The sequence below is a fragment of the Hyperolius riggenbachi genome, chromosome 1 (assembly GCF_040937935.1).
Source record: "Hyperolius riggenbachi isolate aHypRig1 chromosome 1, aHypRig1.pri, whole genome shotgun sequence".
NCBI classification, from domain to species: Eukaryota; Metazoa; Chordata; class Amphibia; order Anura; family Hyperoliidae; genus Hyperolius; species Hyperolius riggenbachi.
Window position 1 is genome coordinate 300,532,375 of NC_090646.1, and position 21,529 is coordinate 300,553,903.

The 21,529-nt window shown below is 46.7% G+C and overlaps 1 protein-coding gene across 2 annotated transcripts in view; it reads right to left on the minus strand.

The window, feature by feature from the left end:
- Nucleotides 1-8,014, minus strand: part of LOC137548783 (protein-lysine 6-oxidase-like) — a 244,923-nt gene extending 236,909 nt beyond the window's left edge. The window contains exon 1 of one of the 2 annotated variants that reach the window (XM_068271168.1): nucleotides 7,947-8,014. In XM_068271168.1, coding sequence (XP_068127269.1) covers nucleotides 7,947-7,977 — 31 coding nt within the window. In that variant the 5' untranslated portion in view covers nucleotides 7,978-8,014. Of the gene's footprint in view, nucleotides 1-7,834; nucleotides 7,899-7,946 lie in introns of those variants that run through there. The other variant, XM_068271167.1, reaches the window with a different exon arrangement.
- Between the last annotated feature and the right edge of the window lie 13,515 nt (nucleotides 8,015-21,529).

The window sequence follows — 21,529 nt, forward strand, 5'->3', positions numbered from 1 at the left end:
TAGTGGCTGCCTCGCAAGTGCTTTGAGTCCGACAGGAGAAAGGCGCTATACAAATACTGCAATTAATTACTCAGCCAGCCCACCGCTTGCTCACTGTAACGATTGGTGTCAGCACGCAGAGAGAATCTGACTATTGGTGATCTGCAGTATCACCAAGAATGCAGATATATACCCGATTATTGATGATCTGCAGTATCACCGATAATCAGATATATTGCTAACCTCTGGACACCAATAGGTATATGAGTGTTTGGTGTAACAGTAATACTTTGAGTAATGCACCTGCTGAGCAGGTGATAAGAAGCAGCCTGGAATATTGCTTATGTTGACACAGGAACCTTCCAACAGCCTGAGATTTTCCAAGGGGTGGAGTCAGGCTGAAGGTAGGAGGAACCTGAACAGGAGTGACACCTGAAGAGTGGATGTCACTAGCAGGTCAGGAGACTATCTCTTAAGGGAGCCTAGTCATGGTGTCAATGCCTAGTCAATGCCTAGTCTTGGTGTGAGGTCCGTAGTCTCGACACCCTGGAACTAGTCTGGAGTATAACATAAATGATAACACAATTCCCTAGTCTTGGGTGTGAGTTCCGTGATCACCAACACCCTGGAACTAGTCTGGAGCATAACATAAATGATAATGCAATTCCCTAGTCTTGGGTGTGAGTTCCGTGATCATCAACACCCTGGAACTAGTCTGGAATATAACACAAAGACAATACAGTTCCATAGTCTTGGGTGTGAGGGCCTTGATCACAACACCCTGGAACTATGCTAGAGAATACACAGAAGATACACAGTATTCCTAGTCTGGGGTGTGAGGGCCTCGATCTCAACACCCTGGAACTGATCTAACAAATAAACAGTACAAGGTAATCTAGCTCAGTGTGAATTTCCCAAGTCCTCCTGGTTCAAACACACTGTAAGGATCTGACTATGGTCTGAATGCTTCCACAAAGTGTTTGCAATGGCAGACAACCAGCAACTGACAAGCAAGCAGAATATATAGTAGCTGAACACTGCTGCCCCGCCCTAGCCACTCAGCCAATCATGAGTCCAGCAGGAATCAGCTGATCGTCCTGATCAGCTGACACTTCCCCTGCTGGTATAAAGGTCCTGACTTCTGGCCCGCGCGTGCGTAGCTCTTCATCCATCTATGTGGACTAACAGACCCAGCCACTCCAAAGGCACGCTGCTGCGTACAAACTGCCACCTTGGACGCGGAAACAGCCGCTTTGCTATTAGAACATGCGGCGGCTTTTCCGCGTTCTGCCACACTACCAGACGTGTGCCTACGCGTGCAAACCGCCGCGTTGGACGCGGAATCAGCCGCCTTGCTTTCAGCAGACGCGGCGGCTTTTCCGCATTTTCTCACAGAACCCCCCCGAGGAGTGGACTCCGGACATCTCCTTCCTGACTTTCCAGGATGTGAGTTAGAGAATTCCCTTTTTATCTCATACTCAGGCCGGTCATCAATCAACACAGGGTGGGAGGGAGTGGAATCCACCTGCACTGCTGGCTTGAGCAGGGGCACCTGAAATGATCTTTTGTCAGCTTGTCTTTTCGGTGATAGAAAGATTTTGGGCCCAAAACCCCTGTCTAAAGCGTCTGCTTTGGCGCTTTTGCTATCTGATTCATGCATGAGAAGTAACTGTGAGGAACAGGACCCGTTAGAAATATCTGTACACTGTCCTGTCTTTCCTGCGACCTGTATCTTGGTATTATCCGCCTCACCCCTCTTTAAACAGTGCTCCTGACAATGGGCTGACCAGTTCAGTAGCTGCTCTGAAGCCCAGTCAATCAGCGGCGAGTGAAGCCGTAACCAGGGCATACCGAGAACAACAGCAGAGCCCTTCATCGGCAGGACCAAGAACTGTAAACTCTCCGTATGCACTGCCCCTAAACAACATGACAGGAGGGCGGTCTGGGCAAGAAACTGGGCACTGCGCAGTGGAGAGTCATCCACCGCGGTGACCGAAATCTGACGGTCGGGTGCGGATAAAGGTATCCCCAAGCTTTTAGCAAAATCGTAATTTATGAGGTTCGCTGCTGAACCCGAGTCCACCATGGCTTCTGCGGACTTGGTCCGACCTTCCCACGTAACCGAACAAGGAAGGATCAGCCGACCATCGTTCAGCGATGAACCATGCTCACCTATGGTATTGACTCCCCCCAGGTGGTGGCATTTGTCTGGTCTAGAGGACCCATATAAAGCGTTCTTCTTTGGGCTCCTGTGACTCCTCTTTCCCAGACTCAGCCTTGTGTACCCAATTTGCATAGGTTCGTCTGGGGGTGAGGGAGACCAAGAAGAGTCGCGTAAGATAGACCTTCTGGCCTCTCTACCACGAACCTGTCTCTGGTGGCGCAAACGGCGATCTATCTGTATCGCCAAAGAAATTGCCTCATCCAATGATTCGGGCTCAGGATGGCCTATCATTACCTCATGAATAGTATCTGACAAACCGGCCAAAAAACAGTCCAGGAGGGCAAATGCGTCCCATCTAGCCGAGACTGCCCACCTCCTGAACTCCGCAGCATAATTTTCTACCGGACCTTTACCTTGACGCAGAAGCTTGAGCTTCCGTTCAGAAGTCGAGGCAATGTCTGAGTCATCGTAAATCATAGCCATAGCCTCAAAAAATTCATCCACTGAGGTCAGGGCCTGATGCCCAATAGGAAGACCATATGTCCAGGTCTGGGAATACCCTGACAACAGAGTCTTAATGAAAGTAATTCTCTGTGCCACGGTTCCAGACGAGTTAGGCCTTAACTCAAAGTATGATAACACTCTATTTCTAAAGTTCCGAAAGTCAGATCTGTCGCCTGAAAACCTTTCAGGTACAGGCATACGTATGTCTATGCTAAGAGGAGATCGCATTGATTGAAGTTCCTGAATAGCCCCAAATATCTGACATATCTGGGTCTGTTGGTTCAAAACTGCCGCGGAAAGTTGGTTTACCGCGGTGGTCAGGACTTCAACATGGCTATACAGTGCATCCATTTGGGTTCGGTCTGCCATTCTGTAACGATTGGTGTCAGCACGCAGAGAGAATCTGACTATTGGTGATCTGCAGTATCACCAAGAATGCAGATATATACCCGATTATTGATGATCTGCATTATCACCGATAATCAGATATATTGCTAACCTCTGGACACCTATAGGTATATGAGTGTTTGGTGTAACAGTAATACTTTGAGTAATGCACCTGCTGAGCAGGTGATAAGAAGCAGCCTGGAATACTGCTTATGTTGACACAGGAACCTTCCAACAGCCTGAGATTCTCCAAGGGGTGGAGTCAGGCTGAAGGTAGAAGGAACCTGCACAGGAGTGACACCTGAAGAGTGGATGTCACTAGCAGGTCAGGAGACTATCTCTTAAGGGAGAGAGATAGTTCCCAAGGTAGTAACAGATATAAAACAATGCATAGTCTTGGTGTGAGGTCCGTAGTCTCGACACCCTGGAACTAGTCTGGAGTATAACATAAATGATAACACAATTCCCTAGTCTTGGGTGTGAGTTCCGTGATCACCAACACCCTGGAACTAGTCTGGAGCATAACATAAATGATAATGCAATTTCCTAGTCTTGGGTGTGAGTTCCGTGATCATCAACACCCTGGAACTAGTCTGGAATATAACACAAAGACAATACAGTTCCCTAGTCTTGGGTGTGAGGGCCTTGATCACAACACCCTGGAACTATGCTAGAGAATACACAGAAGATACACAGTATTCCTAGTCTGGGGTGTGAGGGCCTTGATCTCAACACCCTGGAACTGGTCTAACAAATAAGTGTGAATTTCCCAAGTCCTCCTGGTTCAAACACACTGTAAGGATCTGACTATGGTCTGAATGCTTCCACAAAGTGTTTGCAATGGCAGACAACCAGCAACTGACAAGCAAGTAGAATATATAGTAGCTGAACACTGCTGCCCTGCCCTAGCCACTCAGCCAATCATGAGTCCAGCAGGAATCAGCTGATCGTCCTGATCAGCTGACACTTCCCCTGCTGGTATAAAGGTCCTGACTTCTGGCCCACGCGCGCGTAGCTCTTCATCCATCTATGTGGACTAACAGACCCAGCCACTCCAAAGGCACGCTGCTGCGTACAAACTGCCACCTTGGACGCGGAAACAGCCGCTTTGCTATTAGAACATGCGGCGGCTTTTCCGCGTTCTGCCACACTACCAGACGTGTGCCTACGCGTGCAAACCGCCGCGTTGGACGTGGAATCAGCCGCCTTGCTTTCAGCAGACGCGGCGGCTTTTCTGCATTTTCTCACACTCACCCAGCTACCCAGGCAGCCCACTACCCGCTCACCCAGCCAACCCACTGGTGTTATGCTGCCCACTGTGTGATTTACTGCTGAAATGCTGCCCACATTGTGATTATTTTCTGGTGAAATGTTGCCCACATTGCGATTATTCTCTGCTGAAATGTTGCACTCATTGCGATTATTTTCTGGTGAAATGTTGCCCACATTGCGATTATTTTCTGGTGAAATGTTGCCCACATTGCGATTATTCTTTGCTGAATTGTTGCACTCGTAATTATTCTCTGCTGAAATGCTGCACACATTGCAATTATTTTATGGTGAAACATTGCTGCATTACGATTATTTTATGGGGAAACGCTGCCCCATTATGATTATTTGGCACCTATGGGGGAAGGGGGGCCCATCCAAATTTTCGAAAAGGGGGCCCAGTGATTTCTAGTTACGCCCCTGACTACTACCTAAACTGGGAATACCTATAGGCCTGGATATCTATACTGGGGACACCTATAGTATGTCTACATTTGGACACCTATAGACCTGGATACTGTACTTATACTAATTATTTATATAGCACCAACATATTACGCAGCGCTGTACAGAGTATGTATTGTTTTGTCACATAACTGTCTAACAGAGGGGCTCACAATCTAGTCCCTACCATAGTCATATGTGTATGTATGTATCGTAGTCTAGGGCCAATTTTTAGGGGAAGCCAATTAATATTATAGTTATCTGTATCGTATGTTGTTGGGATGTGGGAGGAAACCAGAGTGTCTTAACCGGTTCGGCCTATCTGGACGAGCTTTCTCGTCCAGATAGGCACTGCTGCTTTCCCTGCGTGGTGCACGCGATCGGGCGCGCACCCGCCGCCCACCGCTAGCCCCCCAACCAGTGAATGGGAATATAATTCCCATTCACCGATCTAACTTCCCCGCAGAAATACCGACGCTTTCTATCCAGAGAGCGTGGTATTTCTGCCCCCAGGAAACTTCTCCCCAGCATTTTAGTTCCTGGATGCGAGATCGTTCGCATCCAGGACTTTTGTCACTGTGGCCATCTTGTGGCCAAATAGTAAACTGCACCCACATACATTTTTAATAAAAAAAAAATATTATCTTACATTTAAAATTAGCAGTTTCCCTCCCACACCAAAAATTACCCACATACATTGTTTTATTAAAAAAAAACAAAAAAAAACAAACAACATAAATAGTTACCTAAGGGTCTGAACTTTTTAAATATGCATGTCAAGAGAATATGTTATTATATTATTTAAAATTATAAGCTTATAAATAGTGATGGACGCAAATTGAAAAAATGCACCTTTATTTCTAAATTAAATATCGGCACCATAAATTGTAATAGGGACATCGTTTAAACAGTGTAATAACCGGGACAGATGGACAAACAAAATACATGAGTTTTAATTACGGTAGCGTATATTAATTGCAAACTATAATGGCCAAAAACTGATAAATAATGAATTTTTTTCATTTCTTTCTTAATCTTCCTGTTAAAATGGATTTAGAAAAAAATAAATCTTAGCAAAATGTACTACCCAAAGAAAGCCTAATTAGTTGCGGAAAAAACAAGATATAGATCAATTCATTGTGATAAGTAGCAATAAAGTTATAGGCGAATGAATGAGAGGTGAACATTGCTCGGATGCATGAGATTTTCGGCACTGCGGCGCTGAACCGGTTAAGGAAACCCACACAGACACGGGGAGAACATACAAACTCCTTGCAGTTGTTGACCTGGCTAGGATTCGAACCAGGAACCAAGCGCTGCAAGGCGAGAGTGCTAACCACTATGCCATCATGCTGCCATACCACTATACTATATTGTACTTACATCTTCAGCAGTACTTCATGGAGTACGTAGTCATGTCACTGACTATCCTCTGAGGAGCTTACAATCTAATTCTGCCATAGTCTAATGTCCTACCATATTATTATGTATTTATTTAGCACTGGCATCTTCTGCAGCACTTTGCAGAGAACAGTCATGTTACTGACTTTTCTCAGGGGAGCTCACACTCTAATACCTACCACTATTTTGTGCGAGAGAACACTGGCTAATGAGTGGTGGTGGGGGGGGGGGGGGTTGGGGGGGGGGAACATTTCCTACTTGCTTTTTTAGGGTCACTTTACTCATACCCAGGGAGAAGCCATGGCCCCACTGACTTTGGGCTGCACTCTCTTACTAGGAAATTTTAATTGGCCACACCCACTGTGTTATGGATACGCCCACTGCATTCTGTGGCCACGCCCGTCGGCGCGCCAATGTCCTCCTGGGGGCGCCATAGGTTTGGGGTGCCTAGGGGAGCCCAAACCCTAAATACAGCCCTGCCGCCAGGGTCCACACAGAACAAATCTTCTGCTGCCAGTCTGCCACCAACTATTATGCCACTACAATAGCTGCATCTACCTCCTCCTCCTCCTGCTGCTGTCTATATTTTCCACTACCAGGGTCCACACAGAAAAAAATTTCTGCTGCCCGTCTGCCACCACCAGCTATTACGCCACTACAATAGCTGCATCTACCTCCTCCTCCTCCTGCTGCTGTCTCAGTTTGTTTCCCACCGCCAGGGTCCACACAGTACAAATCTTCTGCTGCCAGTCTGCCACCAGCTATTATGCCACTACAATAGCTGTATATTGTTGAAAAAAAAAGTGTATTTTTTTTTAAAATGTCCGGGTTGAAAACTGTGATGTCCCAGTTGTGTAGTGGACACAATGTCCACTTCACGACCGCTGTCTGGAACCCCCTGATGTTCATTTGTAGCCATTTTTTTTTCTCTTTTTTAATTATACCTCCCCACATAAACAATTGCTGTTTTTCTTTAAAAAAAAAAAAACATGATGCTTCATGCATCATTTACTTTAAAAGATGTTTTGGAAGCAATTTAAAGGCCAGTTCGTGATTCCAGTTCGAATACAGAATTTTCACGAATAATGGGTCCTAATACCGAATTCGAATCGAATTTCCGAATTGTTGAAATTCGAAACTTCGGACTTATCTGAATTTCGGGCTATTAGAATTCGGATTCACTCGACTATTAAAAAGAGGTTTCCATATGCCTCCATGGCAGCATACATATGGGTTAAGCCCCACCCCTACCAATTAACAGGACCTTAGCTATAATAGAAAGTGACCCCTAGCGAGCAGCATTCTCATTTTTGTCCTCACCTCCGAACAGGTTCCTTAGTGTTTCAGCGCTAATTTATTTTTATTTTACTCTTACCTCGCCGACATTCCTGCGGCGTTCCGGCGAGGTTCAGCCTCTCCTGGTCGCAGCCCTGTTGTCATGACTACATGTCAAATTATTCAGGGACCTTATATCTGGGGTGATGGTGGGAGCTTGATCTAAATGATCTTTTCCCCCCTTTATGGCTGCTCTGCATGACTTAAATACGATTGCAGAGCACAGTGTGATCCTTCTCACCTTTTTTTCTTCCTGTCTGCTGTCTGCAGTTGCACAGGTTAGTGATGCATAGTTCAGCTTCTCCTGCTGGGTGTTTGGTGCTGCTGAGTGTTCAGTGTGATCCCTCTCACCTGTATCTCTTGCTCTGTCTGCTGACTGCTCAGGCTCCATTATGTAATGCATAGTTCAGCCTCTCCTGCTGGGTATTCAGTGCTGCTGAGTGTTCAGTGTGATTCCACTCACCTGTCTCACAGTGAAATGCTCTGAAGCACATGGCTTAGAGTGCATTCCAGCTTGGAACGCACAGCCATCAGACCAGGAAGTGTTTGCAGTAACTGCTCTCTAGTGTTGTCCGGATCATGAACGGATCATCATCCGAATCATCAAAATGAGTGATTCGGATCGCAAAAGGGGCGGGGCCAGGAGCGACACGCCCCCTCTCAGCAGGCAGCGGGGTCCTGGAAGCAGAGCTGAGATGGATCGCTCTGTTGGAAGGGAGGCAGCCTTGCAGGGAGACAGGTAGATGAGAGAGAGGGGACATGGGTGCCACTGCCAGATGTGTGTAGAGCACACATACTGGCTATAACGTGCTGCCCATTATAGGCTGGCTGTTCCGTAGTGCTGCACAGTGAACACATTGGAAGCTTTTGGCTCAGCACAGCTCAGTAACTTTGCAGACACTGTGATTGAAAGGCAATATAATCCTCCTGCACTCGGCACTAAACAGCTGCACTTATCTTCTGGGAATGCTTTCTTTCACTGTGCGACCTTTTCTTTCAAAGTGTACAGATGAACATATAGGTGAAATATATGTAAAGCATATGACTTCAGCATGTGGGTATTACGTGCAAACATTTCTGCTCTCTGCTCGTCCCTCCTCCCTTCTCTGTCCACTCCCTGCCCTCTGTCCATCTTCTCCCCTTCTCTGTGTGTCCACTCCCTCCCCTTCTCCTGTCCACAGACCTGTCCTGCTGTTCATTTCACCCCCGAATGCTTCCGGTAGTAAAATGATCCGAGATTCGGATCAAAGATCCGGATCTCTTCAATGATCCGATTCGAATCATCCGGATCATTGAAAAGATCTGAACTTCCCATCTCTACTGCTCTCCAATCCCTGCTCTGGACACAGCAGAGATCTCCTCACAGCTGAGCTCTCCACCCCTCCTCTCACAAGGCTGGATACACACAGGACTGTGCTGGCTGCAACACTACCTCCCTCTATGTCTGGCTTAAAGGTAAAGGCACTATTATTTGCTGTCCCTCTGATGTAATGCTTCTCAAGCTGCAGGAGGAGGTAAGTTATTCCAAGTATCTTGGTAGCACTATGTACTATATTTTATCATCTGCCATGCTCATTATAAACAGTTATATGAACAGTATTGTGTACTATGTGCAATATAAATGATATAGCATTCCTTGCATGAAAGTATTATCTGATTTCTTATTTTCTGCAACGTTTCATGTACCTCTTATCTTACTCATTTCATCTCTTGCGTCCGTTGGACTGCATTCTGGATCACACTGTGCCAGAAACAGATAATTCTAAGGTCAATAGGTAAGAGTCATACAGGTAAGTGACCCCGCTTTTCTACAAAAAAAGAGAGCACACCTTCCATAAATGGGCTGTACTTTTTATATACAAGCCCAGGAAGAAGAGAACAATGGAGGGCAAGTTCCCACCACAGTTATAGGACATTAGTTCTTTGTCATCATTTAAGATCCTGCTTTAGATCTTTATATCATCACTTAGGATCCTGCTCAAGGAGCAGGTAAATAACCTGCCTGGGAACTGGAGGATCAGGTCCCAGTTAAAGGCACCATAGCCCCCCAGATTGCTGGTTTTGTGGCGACAGAACCATGCCAGGGAAATCAGTAAAGTAGATCTGTTTCCACCAGATGGGAAAAGAGCCAGAGTTCCACCAGATGCACACATCCAAGATGATAAAGCAGGCTGTCCAGGAATCAGTGGACTACTATGAAGGCTCTTTGGTCCCCAAGCATCCTCCCAGCCTTGTCTTGAAAGAGATCAAATAAAGATGAATGGGAAAAGGTAAGGAGAAAGTCCTTCCTGAAAAAGCAGACTTTCCAAACATCATCCTTTCTTCAAGAAAATTCTCCAGTCCTAGTGTTCACTTCCATGGTGGACATGTCAGTCATGTGTCTTGCATGCCATGTAAGGTTACAAGTCTTGATTACTTTTTAAGATGTCCTAGACCATAAACGTGATATAGATTTAACGATGGTGTATACAACGACTGGAGGGGCATGTAAACCAGCCCTGGCTCTATCTTCAGTTGCCACGGAAGTGGACAAGGATTCTGATTCTATCCTGGCAGCTTAGAGAACGTTCATATTGTCTCTAAGTTTATTAGGGAAGCGGCTATAGATTTTGTCCAGTCCACTTAATATGCCAGGCTTTTTGCCATGACAGTGAATTGGTCTGTTAAAAAAAAAAAAAAAAAAAAAAAAAACTAGTCTGCTGATCCCAGCTTCCAACAAAATGTGTTTAAAATTCTGTTTGATGGAAGAAATCTTTTTAGTAACAAGTTGGATCTGGCAACCAACAGTCACCAAGGCTGGTATTATACCAAAGGAGAGAAGACATTGAGGAAAGAAAGACCAGACCATAGGAATTGGCAAACTTCACATGCTAATCTCCATAAGCTCACAAAGCAGCCAGCGCAGAGTCCTATTGACAATTCTGAAGTCCAGATAGTAGCTGCAAGACTTCAGCAGTTCCATATTATCTGGACAAAAAACAATAAAGGACGAGTGGGCCACAGATACAGAGTGGTTCGGTTTTTCTTGGATGTGCAAGTTCACTCCACCACTTAGTCACTTTGTCTTTACAGAGACCTGCTCTTTTACATTCATGACTCATTGCAGAAAACGGCTGTTATGTTGGTTCCATAAGAGGAGCACTTTCAGGAAGTCTACTCTCCTCTCTTCATTGTAAAGAAGTCAGGTGATCTGCGATCAGTACTGGATCTGAAATTCCTAAATCTTCATCTTTCTGAAAACATTCAAGATGGAGTTACAACAAATGACTTGGCAGATACATTCATTATTTCAAACTTCTTTCCACCATGCAGTTGGTAACCTTCTTCTCCAGTAACCATCCTCCATCTCGACATTATCACAGCCATGACAACCTTTTTTGGTACTAGTGTGTCTGGTGGCTCAGTTGAGAAAGCAAAGTTAGGACTTTATCACTATTTAGACAATCTTTTGTTGCTAGCCTCAGATCCCAAGGCTCTACTGTGTTAGCAACAGATTATTCTTCAAAGTCTGTCTTTGGCTGGTTAACAAACAAGGAGGAAAGCCACCTCACTCCTTCTGAGGACCTAATCTTTCCGTGAGCAAGATTCCAATCTATATCCAATGCAGTAACCAGATGAGAAAATTGCTGCCAAAAGTTTGCGAGTGCTGATTATCATACTATATTCATTAATCAAGGTGTTGTATACACCTCCTGGGCACTTCGTCATCTACAATCCAGATGGTCAAATGGGTTCACTGGCACATCTGCCTATTCCAACTAGGGTTTCTCCATCAATGAAACCACCAGAGTTGCTCTCAGACCATCCTTCTCACTCCCACGATGAGACTGTCTGCGGTGGTGGCTAAACACAAGCTCAACAACTATTAACCAATCGTTCACCCATAACTCGTAAACATACAAGCATGGTTTGACATGTTTACAGGTCTTATTAGCTTAGGTAAAATAGTCAAAACAAAGCTGATTGATCACTGCAAATATACTCAAACACAGGGTGGCTTATATGGTGCTTCAGACCTTCAGCCATCACTGGGATGAGACGTCAGTCTTTGATATCAGGTAGCAGAGGGACACAAGGAGTCTGTTCCTCATGTTAGAGGTCAGCAATATTATCTCCAGTGCAGAGAGCAATCTCTGCAGCATCATGGCAGTTTATCTCATAGGGCCTCAGAACTCTGCGGCAGATTTTCTCAATCAAGGGGACTGAGGCAATAGCTTGTGGCCACTCAATAAAATATATCCAGAGTGATCTGTGACCATTGAGTAGGTGGACCTGATGGCAACCTACATCAACTAAATGCCAGCTCGAGGAGATTCGCCCCAACATTCAAGGGCTCAGGGTGCTCTGGCAACACCTGAAATTTCTGAATAGTCTCTGTTCTTTTCCTCCAACTCCACTTATCTTCAAAATTCTGAGACTCCTCCTAGAACAAGTGGTACTCCTGGAGGTGGGTCCATTTTGGCCATGCCAGTCATGAGTCCCTCTAATTTGGAGCCTGAAGTTGGAACCTCCTATTCCTCTTCCAGTCAGACCAAACCCCCTTTCCCAGGACTCAATTTATCATCTGTCTCCTCAATCCCTTGATTTAATGGTTTAAGGATTGTGGGAGGAAGCTTAGAGACCTGGTAAACTCAGAATCATTGATAAACACACTGCTAAAAGCAGGGAAAACTACCACAAACTGGGAAAATATTTTTTCTCAATTGCTCTGGTAAATAATTTAGACCCAATGGGTCCACCAGCACAACATATTCTTAGCTTCCTCCAGATTGGCCTATAAAAACAATTGGCTTGCACTCTCAAAGTGCAGATTTCTGCCATCTCTGCTTTGACGGATCACTGCTGGGTCTCTCACCCTCTAATAGTTCAATTTATGAAGGCTGCCACCAAGAACAAGCATCCTAATTGCAACCTTTTTCCAAAGTGGGAACTGCGCAGGTTCTCAGTTACCTAGCAAAACCTCTTTTTGACCCAGTGGAAGACTGTAGGAGATGAGACTTAACAACCTTAATAACTATGCCTCTAGTCGCTATCTCTTAGGACAGAAGAGTTTCCGAGCTCCAGGATCTAGGGGCTCATTCTTGACATCCTACTCAGTAGTTTTGAGACCACTACAGCACTTCACTTCCGGGCTTCACTTTAATCAGGATCGGGCAGTGCCATCTTTTATGGATACAAATTCCTCTGATCTGCATGTTCTAGATGTTGCAAGAACACTTAGAGCCTATGTGAATGTAACAATTGAGCTTCAGGAAATCAGAACAGCTCTTCATAATTCCATCAGGTCTGAGAAAGAGCCAGCTAACATCAAACTCAAAAGATCTCTTCATGGCTCAAATGAATCAAGAAAGCCTTTTTATTAAGGCTAGCCTATTATCAGGGTTTGTGACCTTCTCCCTCTGGGTGGCATCACAGTGCACTCCTCTCAGCTGTCCCCTGTGCCACCTTCGCTATCCGGGCAAAGATTCACCAGGCTGCCAATGGTCCTCTGTCCATACTTTCATTGCCCATTTCAGAGTCACTCCAGCAGCCTCCGCTTCAGTTTAATTTAGAAAGAAAGTTTTTTCTGAATCTGTTAAAGCCTTAATTTCAATTATTTTTGGTCAGCAAGTCTTGTCCCACCCTTACTTTTTTTATGCTAGTTAAATCCCATATGTATGCTGCCATGGAGGCATATGGAAAACGGAAAATTGTATACTCACCTAACGGTAATTTTCCTTTCCATGTGCATCCATGGCAGCATAGGGATTTCCCTCCCTTTCCTTTTGTTGACTTTTTGCTGTTCTCCGGTTCGGCTAGTCAATGAGAATGCTGCTCGCTAGGGGTCACTTTCTTTTATAGCTAAGGTCCTGTTAATTGGTAGGGGTGGGGCTTAACCCATATGTATGCTGCCATGGATGCACATGGAAAGGAAAATTACCGTTAGGTGAGTATACAATTTTCCGTTATCCGAGCACCACTGGTAAGCATAGCCGTCTCGATTTCATCCTTGAAAATAGGGGCATCAAGTACCTCCACTGCTTCCTTAGATAAGAAAGACAACATGAGACCATTAAGGAATTTACTAGTCTTTCTGTTAACGTGTGTTAACCCTTTCCACTCGTATGCTCCGCGTAGCGGGATGTCGCAAATTTCCCGTTCCTGTCGTATGTCCCGCAGAGCGGGACATAATTTCAGCGGCGGTTTGCAGGCACATCTGCCCCCCCGGCAATGCCCGATCTCTCTCCCCTTGTATAGTGGGCATGTAAGACTACATGCCCACACAGGTGGTACCCACCTGCCCCAAGTGCGCAATCAACGCTGGCAGGAAGTGGCAGAATCAATTCTGCTATTTTGTTGCTGCTTTTCTGCAGGGTCTTTTTTGCAGTTTCCTGGCAGATTCCTGGCAGATTACTTCTTGCACAATCCTTGCTGATCCCTTGCAGGTTCTTTCTTGCAGATTTCTTGCAGATCCCTTGCAGATTCCTTGCAGATCCCTTGCAGGTTCTTTCTTGCAGATTCCTTGCAGATCCCTTGCAGGTTCTTTCTTGCAGATCCCTTGCAGGTTCTTTCTTAAAGATTCCTTGCAGATTCCTTACAGAGTGGAGTAATAGCATCCTCTGTAGCAGGCAACAGAAAAATGTCAGCGGCTTAGGTGGCACAGGGACTTATGGAGGACAGCAGCACAGGATCAGATGTGCAGGATTCTGGTGATGACAGTGACTATACTGTCACTTATGATGATTATTGCTACAGTGATGACACTGATATTGATGAGGCTGATGAAGGTGGGGAAGGTGATGGTGATCACAGAAAATGGGCAAGCTTCTCTCCTACCAGTGACTGCTTGCTGCATACTTTTCCCTTTACTGTGTGTACAACTGCCTGCAGCTAGTGTTGGGCGAACACCTGGATGTTCGGGTTCGGGTCCATTCTGCCAAACATGGACCAGATGTTCGGCATGTTCGGCCCGAACCCCAAACTCAATGGAAGTCAATGGGACCCCCAAACATGCCGCTTTTCGGGGCCCTATGGGGTCGCAGGCATAAGGGGGGAGCATGCCCCTTTCGCGGGGGGGGGGGGGTTGGAAATTCCCCCCACCCCCTCCGCTAGCGCTCCCCCCTCTGCCCGCTTCCCCATAAAAAAAGTTTGCGGAAAGTTAATAGTACCTGGTGGCTGGCTGGCTAGCTGGCAGTGGTGAGATGAGTGAGGAGGAGTCCGACTAGGAGACGCATTGAGGCCGGGCAGCGGGCGGTTCAGCGGTAGTACCCTTGTGGTACTTCCGCCCTTTCTCTGACCTCACGTCCTCTACGTGATGACGCATACGAGGGTACGCATGACGCGTACCCTCGTATGCGTCATCACGTAGAGAACGTGAGGTCAGAGAAAGGGCGGAAGTACCACAAGGGTACTACCGCTGAACCGCCCGCTGCCCGGCCTCAACGCGTCTCCTAGTCACTGCCAGCCAGCCAGCCACCAGGTACTATTAACTTTCCGCAAACTTTTTTTATGGGGAAGCGGGGCAGAGGGGGGAGCTCTAGCGGAGGGGGTGGGGGGAATTTCCGACCCCCCCCCCCCCCCCCGATCGGGGCATGCTCCCCCCTTATGCCTGCGACCCCATAGGGGGGCCGTATTCGGGCGAACAGGGCCCTGTTTGGCCGAACAGGGGCTCTGTTCGGGGGCATTGAGTAGTTTGGGCGAACCCGAACTAAAAGGCCGAACACCATCAGGTGTTTAGTCGAACTCGAACAGCACCCGAACAGGGTGATGTTCTGCAGAACCCGAACAGTAGCGAACACTGTTCGCCAACACTACCTGCAGCTAATGTTCCAGAAACTGTCAGTGTTTTTTTTAGCTTTTTTTTACACCGGCCCTATTACAAGAAATTATTAATGAAACAAATGATTATGCAAAAAGGAAGTTAGAAAATAAACCTCCTTCACCCAGATCCATCTGGAGGAGCTGGACTGATGTTACTATGCAGGAAATAAAGGCATACTTTGGAGTAATTCTTAGGATGGCACTGCAAGAAAGGGGATCTATCTAGGATTTTTTCTCAACTTGGTGGATCAATTACACCCCCTTTTTTGGAGATATTTTTTCTCGTGAGCGATTTAGTCAGATCCATTGGATGCTACATGTTTCACCCCCCATCAGTGGTCCTGAAGGCCCTCAAACTAAGGGGTTGGAAGGTCAGGAATTTGACAGAGCATATGAAAGAAAGATGCAGAAGTCTGATTGTACCCCATAGGAATGTAGTGATTGATGAAAGCACTATTAGTTTCAAAGGAAGATCAAAGTACAAGATGTACAACCCTCAGAAACCAAGAAAGCGGGGGCTACAAGTGTTTTCTATGGCTGATTGTGAGACTGGATACCTCTTTGCGTTTGACCCGTATTATAGATCTGCAACTACGGAAAGCTTGCCAAGGCCAGACTTGCCATTATCAGCTCGCATTGTCCTTCATCTTTGTACAAATCTGAAACAAGCCACTCCTGGACATGGATACCATTTATTTACAGATTGATTTTATACCACATATTGGCACAAGAGTTACTATAAGAAAAAATTCACATAACTGGAACGGTCATGCCCAATCGTAAAGGTTTACCAAGTGAAATAAAAAAATTGAAAGTGAAGAGTTGTGAAGTTCGTGCTTGGAAACTTGACAGTGAAGAAATGGTATTGGCATGGAAGGATAAGCGTATTATACACATGCTTAGCACTTTCTGCCCTGCTACTAGAGATGGGCCGAACGGTTCGCCCGCAAACTGTTCCAGGCGAACTTTGGGTGGTTCGCGATCGCCGGTGAAGGCGAACTTTTGCGGAAGTTTGGTTCACCGCCATAATGCTCCATTACGGTCAACTTTGACCCTCTACATCACAGTCAGCAGGCACATTGTCGCCTATCAGACTACACTCACTCCTGGAGCCCCACCTCCCCTTATAAAAGTCAAGGTTCTCCGGCCATTTTACTCACTCATCTGCCTACAGTATTTAGTCAAGGGACAGCTGCTGACAGACTCTGCTAGAGAAAGCTTAGTTAGGCTCTTGTAGGCTTGTTAGCTTGCTTCTGGCTGATTGTTGTTCCCTATATAACTCCCTCCTTCCCTCCTCCTCCGGAGGATCTCGTCTTCCAGGGATTTGTAGGATGTCAAAAGCACGCTCACATACATTGGTCAGGAATCAAACCCACGCCAACTGCTTGGAGGACAGCTATGCTCACCACTATACCACCAACACTACAGGCTGAAGCCAGCCTAGCTGGCCTGGGAAGGATGAAAAGCTAGGTGGCCATGCATCCATTCTTGCTAACCTAAAGCTTACTTGTGTCTTACAACACATTAATGGCTTAAGACTTTACCAAATCCAATGCTCCAATATGGGGAAGCTTCTCTGTTTGCTGTTTTTTTTTTTTGTTTTTTGTTTTTTTTTATGTGTGGTGTCACAGTTCAGTCATCTCTTGAACTACAAGAAAGGCCCAGGAGTAGTCTTAGCTACCGTAAAATCTATGTTACGGTAGGGCCCTTATTACACTTTCTCTTACAGGGCTATGGAAACCGTTTTGCCCATGCGATAAAACGTGGTGCAAAAATTAAATCATGCTTAGCAGAGGATGGTTTCGATCCATCAACCTCTGGGTTATGGGCCCAGCACACTTCCACTGCACCACTCTGCTTACAGCAAGGCCCTAATGACACTTTCTCTTAAGAGGCTATGGATGCCGATTGGCCCATGTAGTAAAGCAAGGTGTAAAAAATAAAGTACACCTAGCAGAGGATGGTTTCGATCCATCAACCTCTGGGTTATGGGCCCAGCACACTTCTGCTGCGCCACTCTGCAGCCTGTTTACATTTGTATACAATCTTCAAGTTTAAGAAGGGTACATTAGTTGAAATAGTTACACTACAATCTATGTTACAGCAAGGCCCTAATGACACTTTCTCTTAAGGGGCTATGGCGGCCATAGCCCCTTAAGAGAAAGTGTCATTAGGGCCTTGCTGTAACATAGATTGTAGTGTAACTATTTCAACTAATGTACTCTTCTTATTGTATACAAATGTAAGCAGACTGCAGAGTGGCGCAGCAGAAGTGTGCTGGGCCCGTAACCCAGAGGTTGATGGATCGAAATCATCCTCTGCTAGGTGTACTTTATTTTTTACACCTTGCTCTACCACATGGGCCAATCGGCGGCCATAGCCCCTTAAAGAGAATCTGTATTGTTAAAATCGCACAAAAGTAAACATACCAGTGCGTTAGGGGACATCTCCTATTACCCTCTGTCACAATTTCGCCGCTCCCCGCCGCATTAAAAGTGGTTAAAAACAGTTTTAAAAAGTCTGTTTATAAACAAACAAAATGGCCACCAAAACAGGAAGTAGGTTGATGTACAGTATGTCCACACATAGAAAATACATCCATACACAAGCAGGCTGTATACAGCCTTCCTTTTGAATCTCAAGAGATCATTTGTGTGTTTCTTTCCCCCTGCATCTCTCATGCACTGAAGTTTCAGGCTGCTCTTTTCTTCCTGCAAACAGCTTTGCCCTTGTCTGTAATTCCTCACTATGTGAAAGCCCAGCCAGCTCAGAGGACGATTTATCCAGCTTGTAAAAGATAAGAGAGAAGAGAGAAGCTGCTCTAATCTAAAAAAACACACAGGCAGTGTGTATATAGGGGCCTGGAAGGGGGAGTTCATAGCAGAACCACAACACTGAAGAACTTGGCAGCCTTCCAGACACAGGCTGACAAGTCTGACAAGAGAGAGATAAGTTGATTTATTACAGAGACTGTGATAGTACAAAGTGCTGCAGTAAGCCAGAACACATTCGAATAGCTTTTGGAAGTTGTAGGATGATAAAAAACAGGATGCAATTTTTGTTACGGAGTCTCTTTAAGAGAAAGTGTCATTAGGGCCTTGCTGTAACAGAGTGGCGCAGTGGAAGTGTGCTGGGCCCATAACCCAGAGGATGATGGATTGAAACCATCCTCTGCTAGGCATGATTTAATTTTTGCACCTCGCTTTATCGCATGGGCAAAACGGTTTCCATAGCCCTGTAAGAGAAAGTGTAATAAGGGCCCTGCTGTAACATAGATATTGCGGTAGCTAAGACTACTCCTGGGCCTTTCTTGTAGTTGAAGAGATGAGTGAACTGTGACACCACACTTAAAAAACAACAACAACAAAAAAAAAAAACAGCAAACAGAGAAGCTTCCCCATATTGGAGCATTGGATTTGGTATAGTCTTAACCACTTCCCGACCGCCTAACGCACAGAGGCGGCTGGGAAGTGGAGCCCTGAAGGACCGGCTCACCCACAGAGGCGGCGGTCCTTCTAAGGGCATGGGCGGAGCGATCGCGTCATCCGTGACGCGATCCTCCGCCGGCGCCTGTCACCGCTCGCCCGCCGCAACATCCCGCCGGCTATACGGAAGCGCCGGCGGGATGTTAACCCCGCGATCGCCGCATACAAAGTGTATAATACACTTTGTAATGTTTACAAAGTGTATTATACAGGCTGCCTCCTGCCCTGGTGGTCCCAGTGTCCGAGGGACCACCAGGGAAGGCTGCAGCCACCCTAGTCTGCACCCAAGCACACTGATTTCTCCCCCCCCTGCCCCAGATCGCCCACAGCACCCATCAGACCCCCCCCCCCTGCCCACCCCCCAGACCCCTGTTTGCACCCAATCACCCCTCTAATCACCCATCAATCACTCCCTGTCACTATCTGTCAACGCTATTTTTTTTTATCCCCCCCCCCTGCTCCCTGCCCCCTCCTGATCACCCCCCACCCCTCAGATTCTCCCCAGACCCCCCCCCCCAGACCACCCCCCCCCCTGTTTACTGTATGCATCTATCCCCCTGATCACCTGTCAATCACCTGTCAATCACCCGTCAATCACCCGTCAATCACCCCCTGTCACTGCCACCCATCAATCAGCCCCTAACCTGCCCCTTGCGGGCAATCTGATCACCCCCCCACACCAATAGATCGCCCACAGATCCGACATCAGATCACCTCCCAAATCCATTGTTTACATCTATTCTCTCCTCTAAACACCCACTAATTACCCATCAATCACCCATCAATCACCCCCTACCACCACCTGTCACTTTTACCTATCAGATCAGACCCTAATCTGCCCCTTGCGGGCACCCAATCACCCGCCCACACGCTCAGATTGCCCTCTGACCCCCCCTTATCAATTCCCCAGTGCATTAATTACATCTGTTTTTCCCTGTAATAACCCACTGATCACCTGTCAATCACCTGCCAATCACCTATCACCCATCAATCACCCCCTGTCACCCCCTGTCACTGCCACCCATCAATCAGCCCCTAACCTGCCCCTTGCGGGCAATCTGATCACCCACCCACACCAATAGATCGCCCGCAAACCCGCCGTCAGATTACCTCCCAAATGTATCGTTTACATCTGTTATCTTCTCTAAACACCCACTAATTACCCATCAATCACCCCCTATCACCACCTGTCACTGTTACCTATCAGATCAGACCCTAATCTGCCCCTTGCGGGCACCCAATCACCCGCCCACACGCTCAGATTGCCCTCAGACCCCCCCCCCCTTATCAATTCACCAGTGCATTAATTACATCTGTCCTTCCCTGTAATAACCCACTGATCACCTGTCAATCACCTGCCAATCACCTATCACCCATCAATCACCCCCTGTCACTGCCACTCAACAATCAGCCCCTAACCTGCCCCTTGCGGGCAATCTGATCACCCACCCACACCAATAGATCGCCCGCAGATCCGACATCAGATCACCACCCAAACGCAGCGTTTACATCTATTCTCTCCTCTAAACACCCACTAATTACCCATCAATCACCCCCTATCACCACCTGTCACTGTTACCCATCAGATCAGACCCTAATCTGCCCCTTGCGGGCACCCAATCACCCGCCTACACGCTCAGATTGCCCTCAGACCCCCCCTTATCAATTCGCCAGTGCAATATTTACATCTGTCCTTCCCTGTAATAACCCACTGATCACCTGCCAATCACCTATCACCTATCAATCACCCCCTGTCACTGCCACCCATCAATCACCCCCTGTCACTGCCACCCATCAATCACCCGCTGTCACTGCCACCCATCAATCAGCCCCTAACCTGCCCCTTGCGGGCAAACTGATCACCCACCCACACCAATAGATCGCCCGCAGATCCGACATCAGATCACCACCCAAGCGCAGTGTTTCCATCTATTCTCTACCCTAAACACCCACTAATTACCCATCAATCACCCCCTGTCACTGCTACCTATCAGATTAGACCCCTATCTGCCCCTAGGGCACTCAATCACCCGCCCACACCCTCAGAATGCCCTCAGACCCCAGCCCTGATCACCTCGCCAGTGCATTGCTTGCATCTATTCCCCCCTCTAATCACACCTTGAGACACCCATCAATCACCTCCTGTCACCCCCTAGCACACCTACCCATCAGATCAGGCCCCAATTTGCCCCGTGTGGGCTCCTGATCACTCGGCCAAACCCTCAGATCCCCCTCAGACCCCCTTCCGATCACCTCCCCAGTGCATTGATTGCATCTATTTTCCCCTCTAACCACCCCCTGATACACCCATCAATCACCTCCTGTCACCCCCCTAGCACTCCTATCCATCAGATCAGGCCCAATACAACCTGTCATCTAAAAGGCCACCCTGCTTATGACCGGTTCCACAAAATTCGCCCCCTCCTAGACCACCTGTCATCAAAATTTGCAGATGCTTATACCCCTGAACAGTCATTTTGAGACATTTGGTTTCCAGACTACTCACGGTTTTGGGCCTGTAAAATGCCAGGGCGGTATAGGAACCCCACAAGTGACCCCATTTTAGAAAAAAAGACACCCCAAGGTATTCTGTTAGGTGTATGACGAGTTCATAGAAGATTTTATTTTTTGTCAAAAGTTAGCGGAAATTAATTTTTATTGTTTTTTTTTCACAAAGTGTCATTTTTCACTAACTTGTGACAAAAAATAAAATCTTCTATGAACTCGCCATACACCTAACGGAATACCTTGGGGTGTCTTC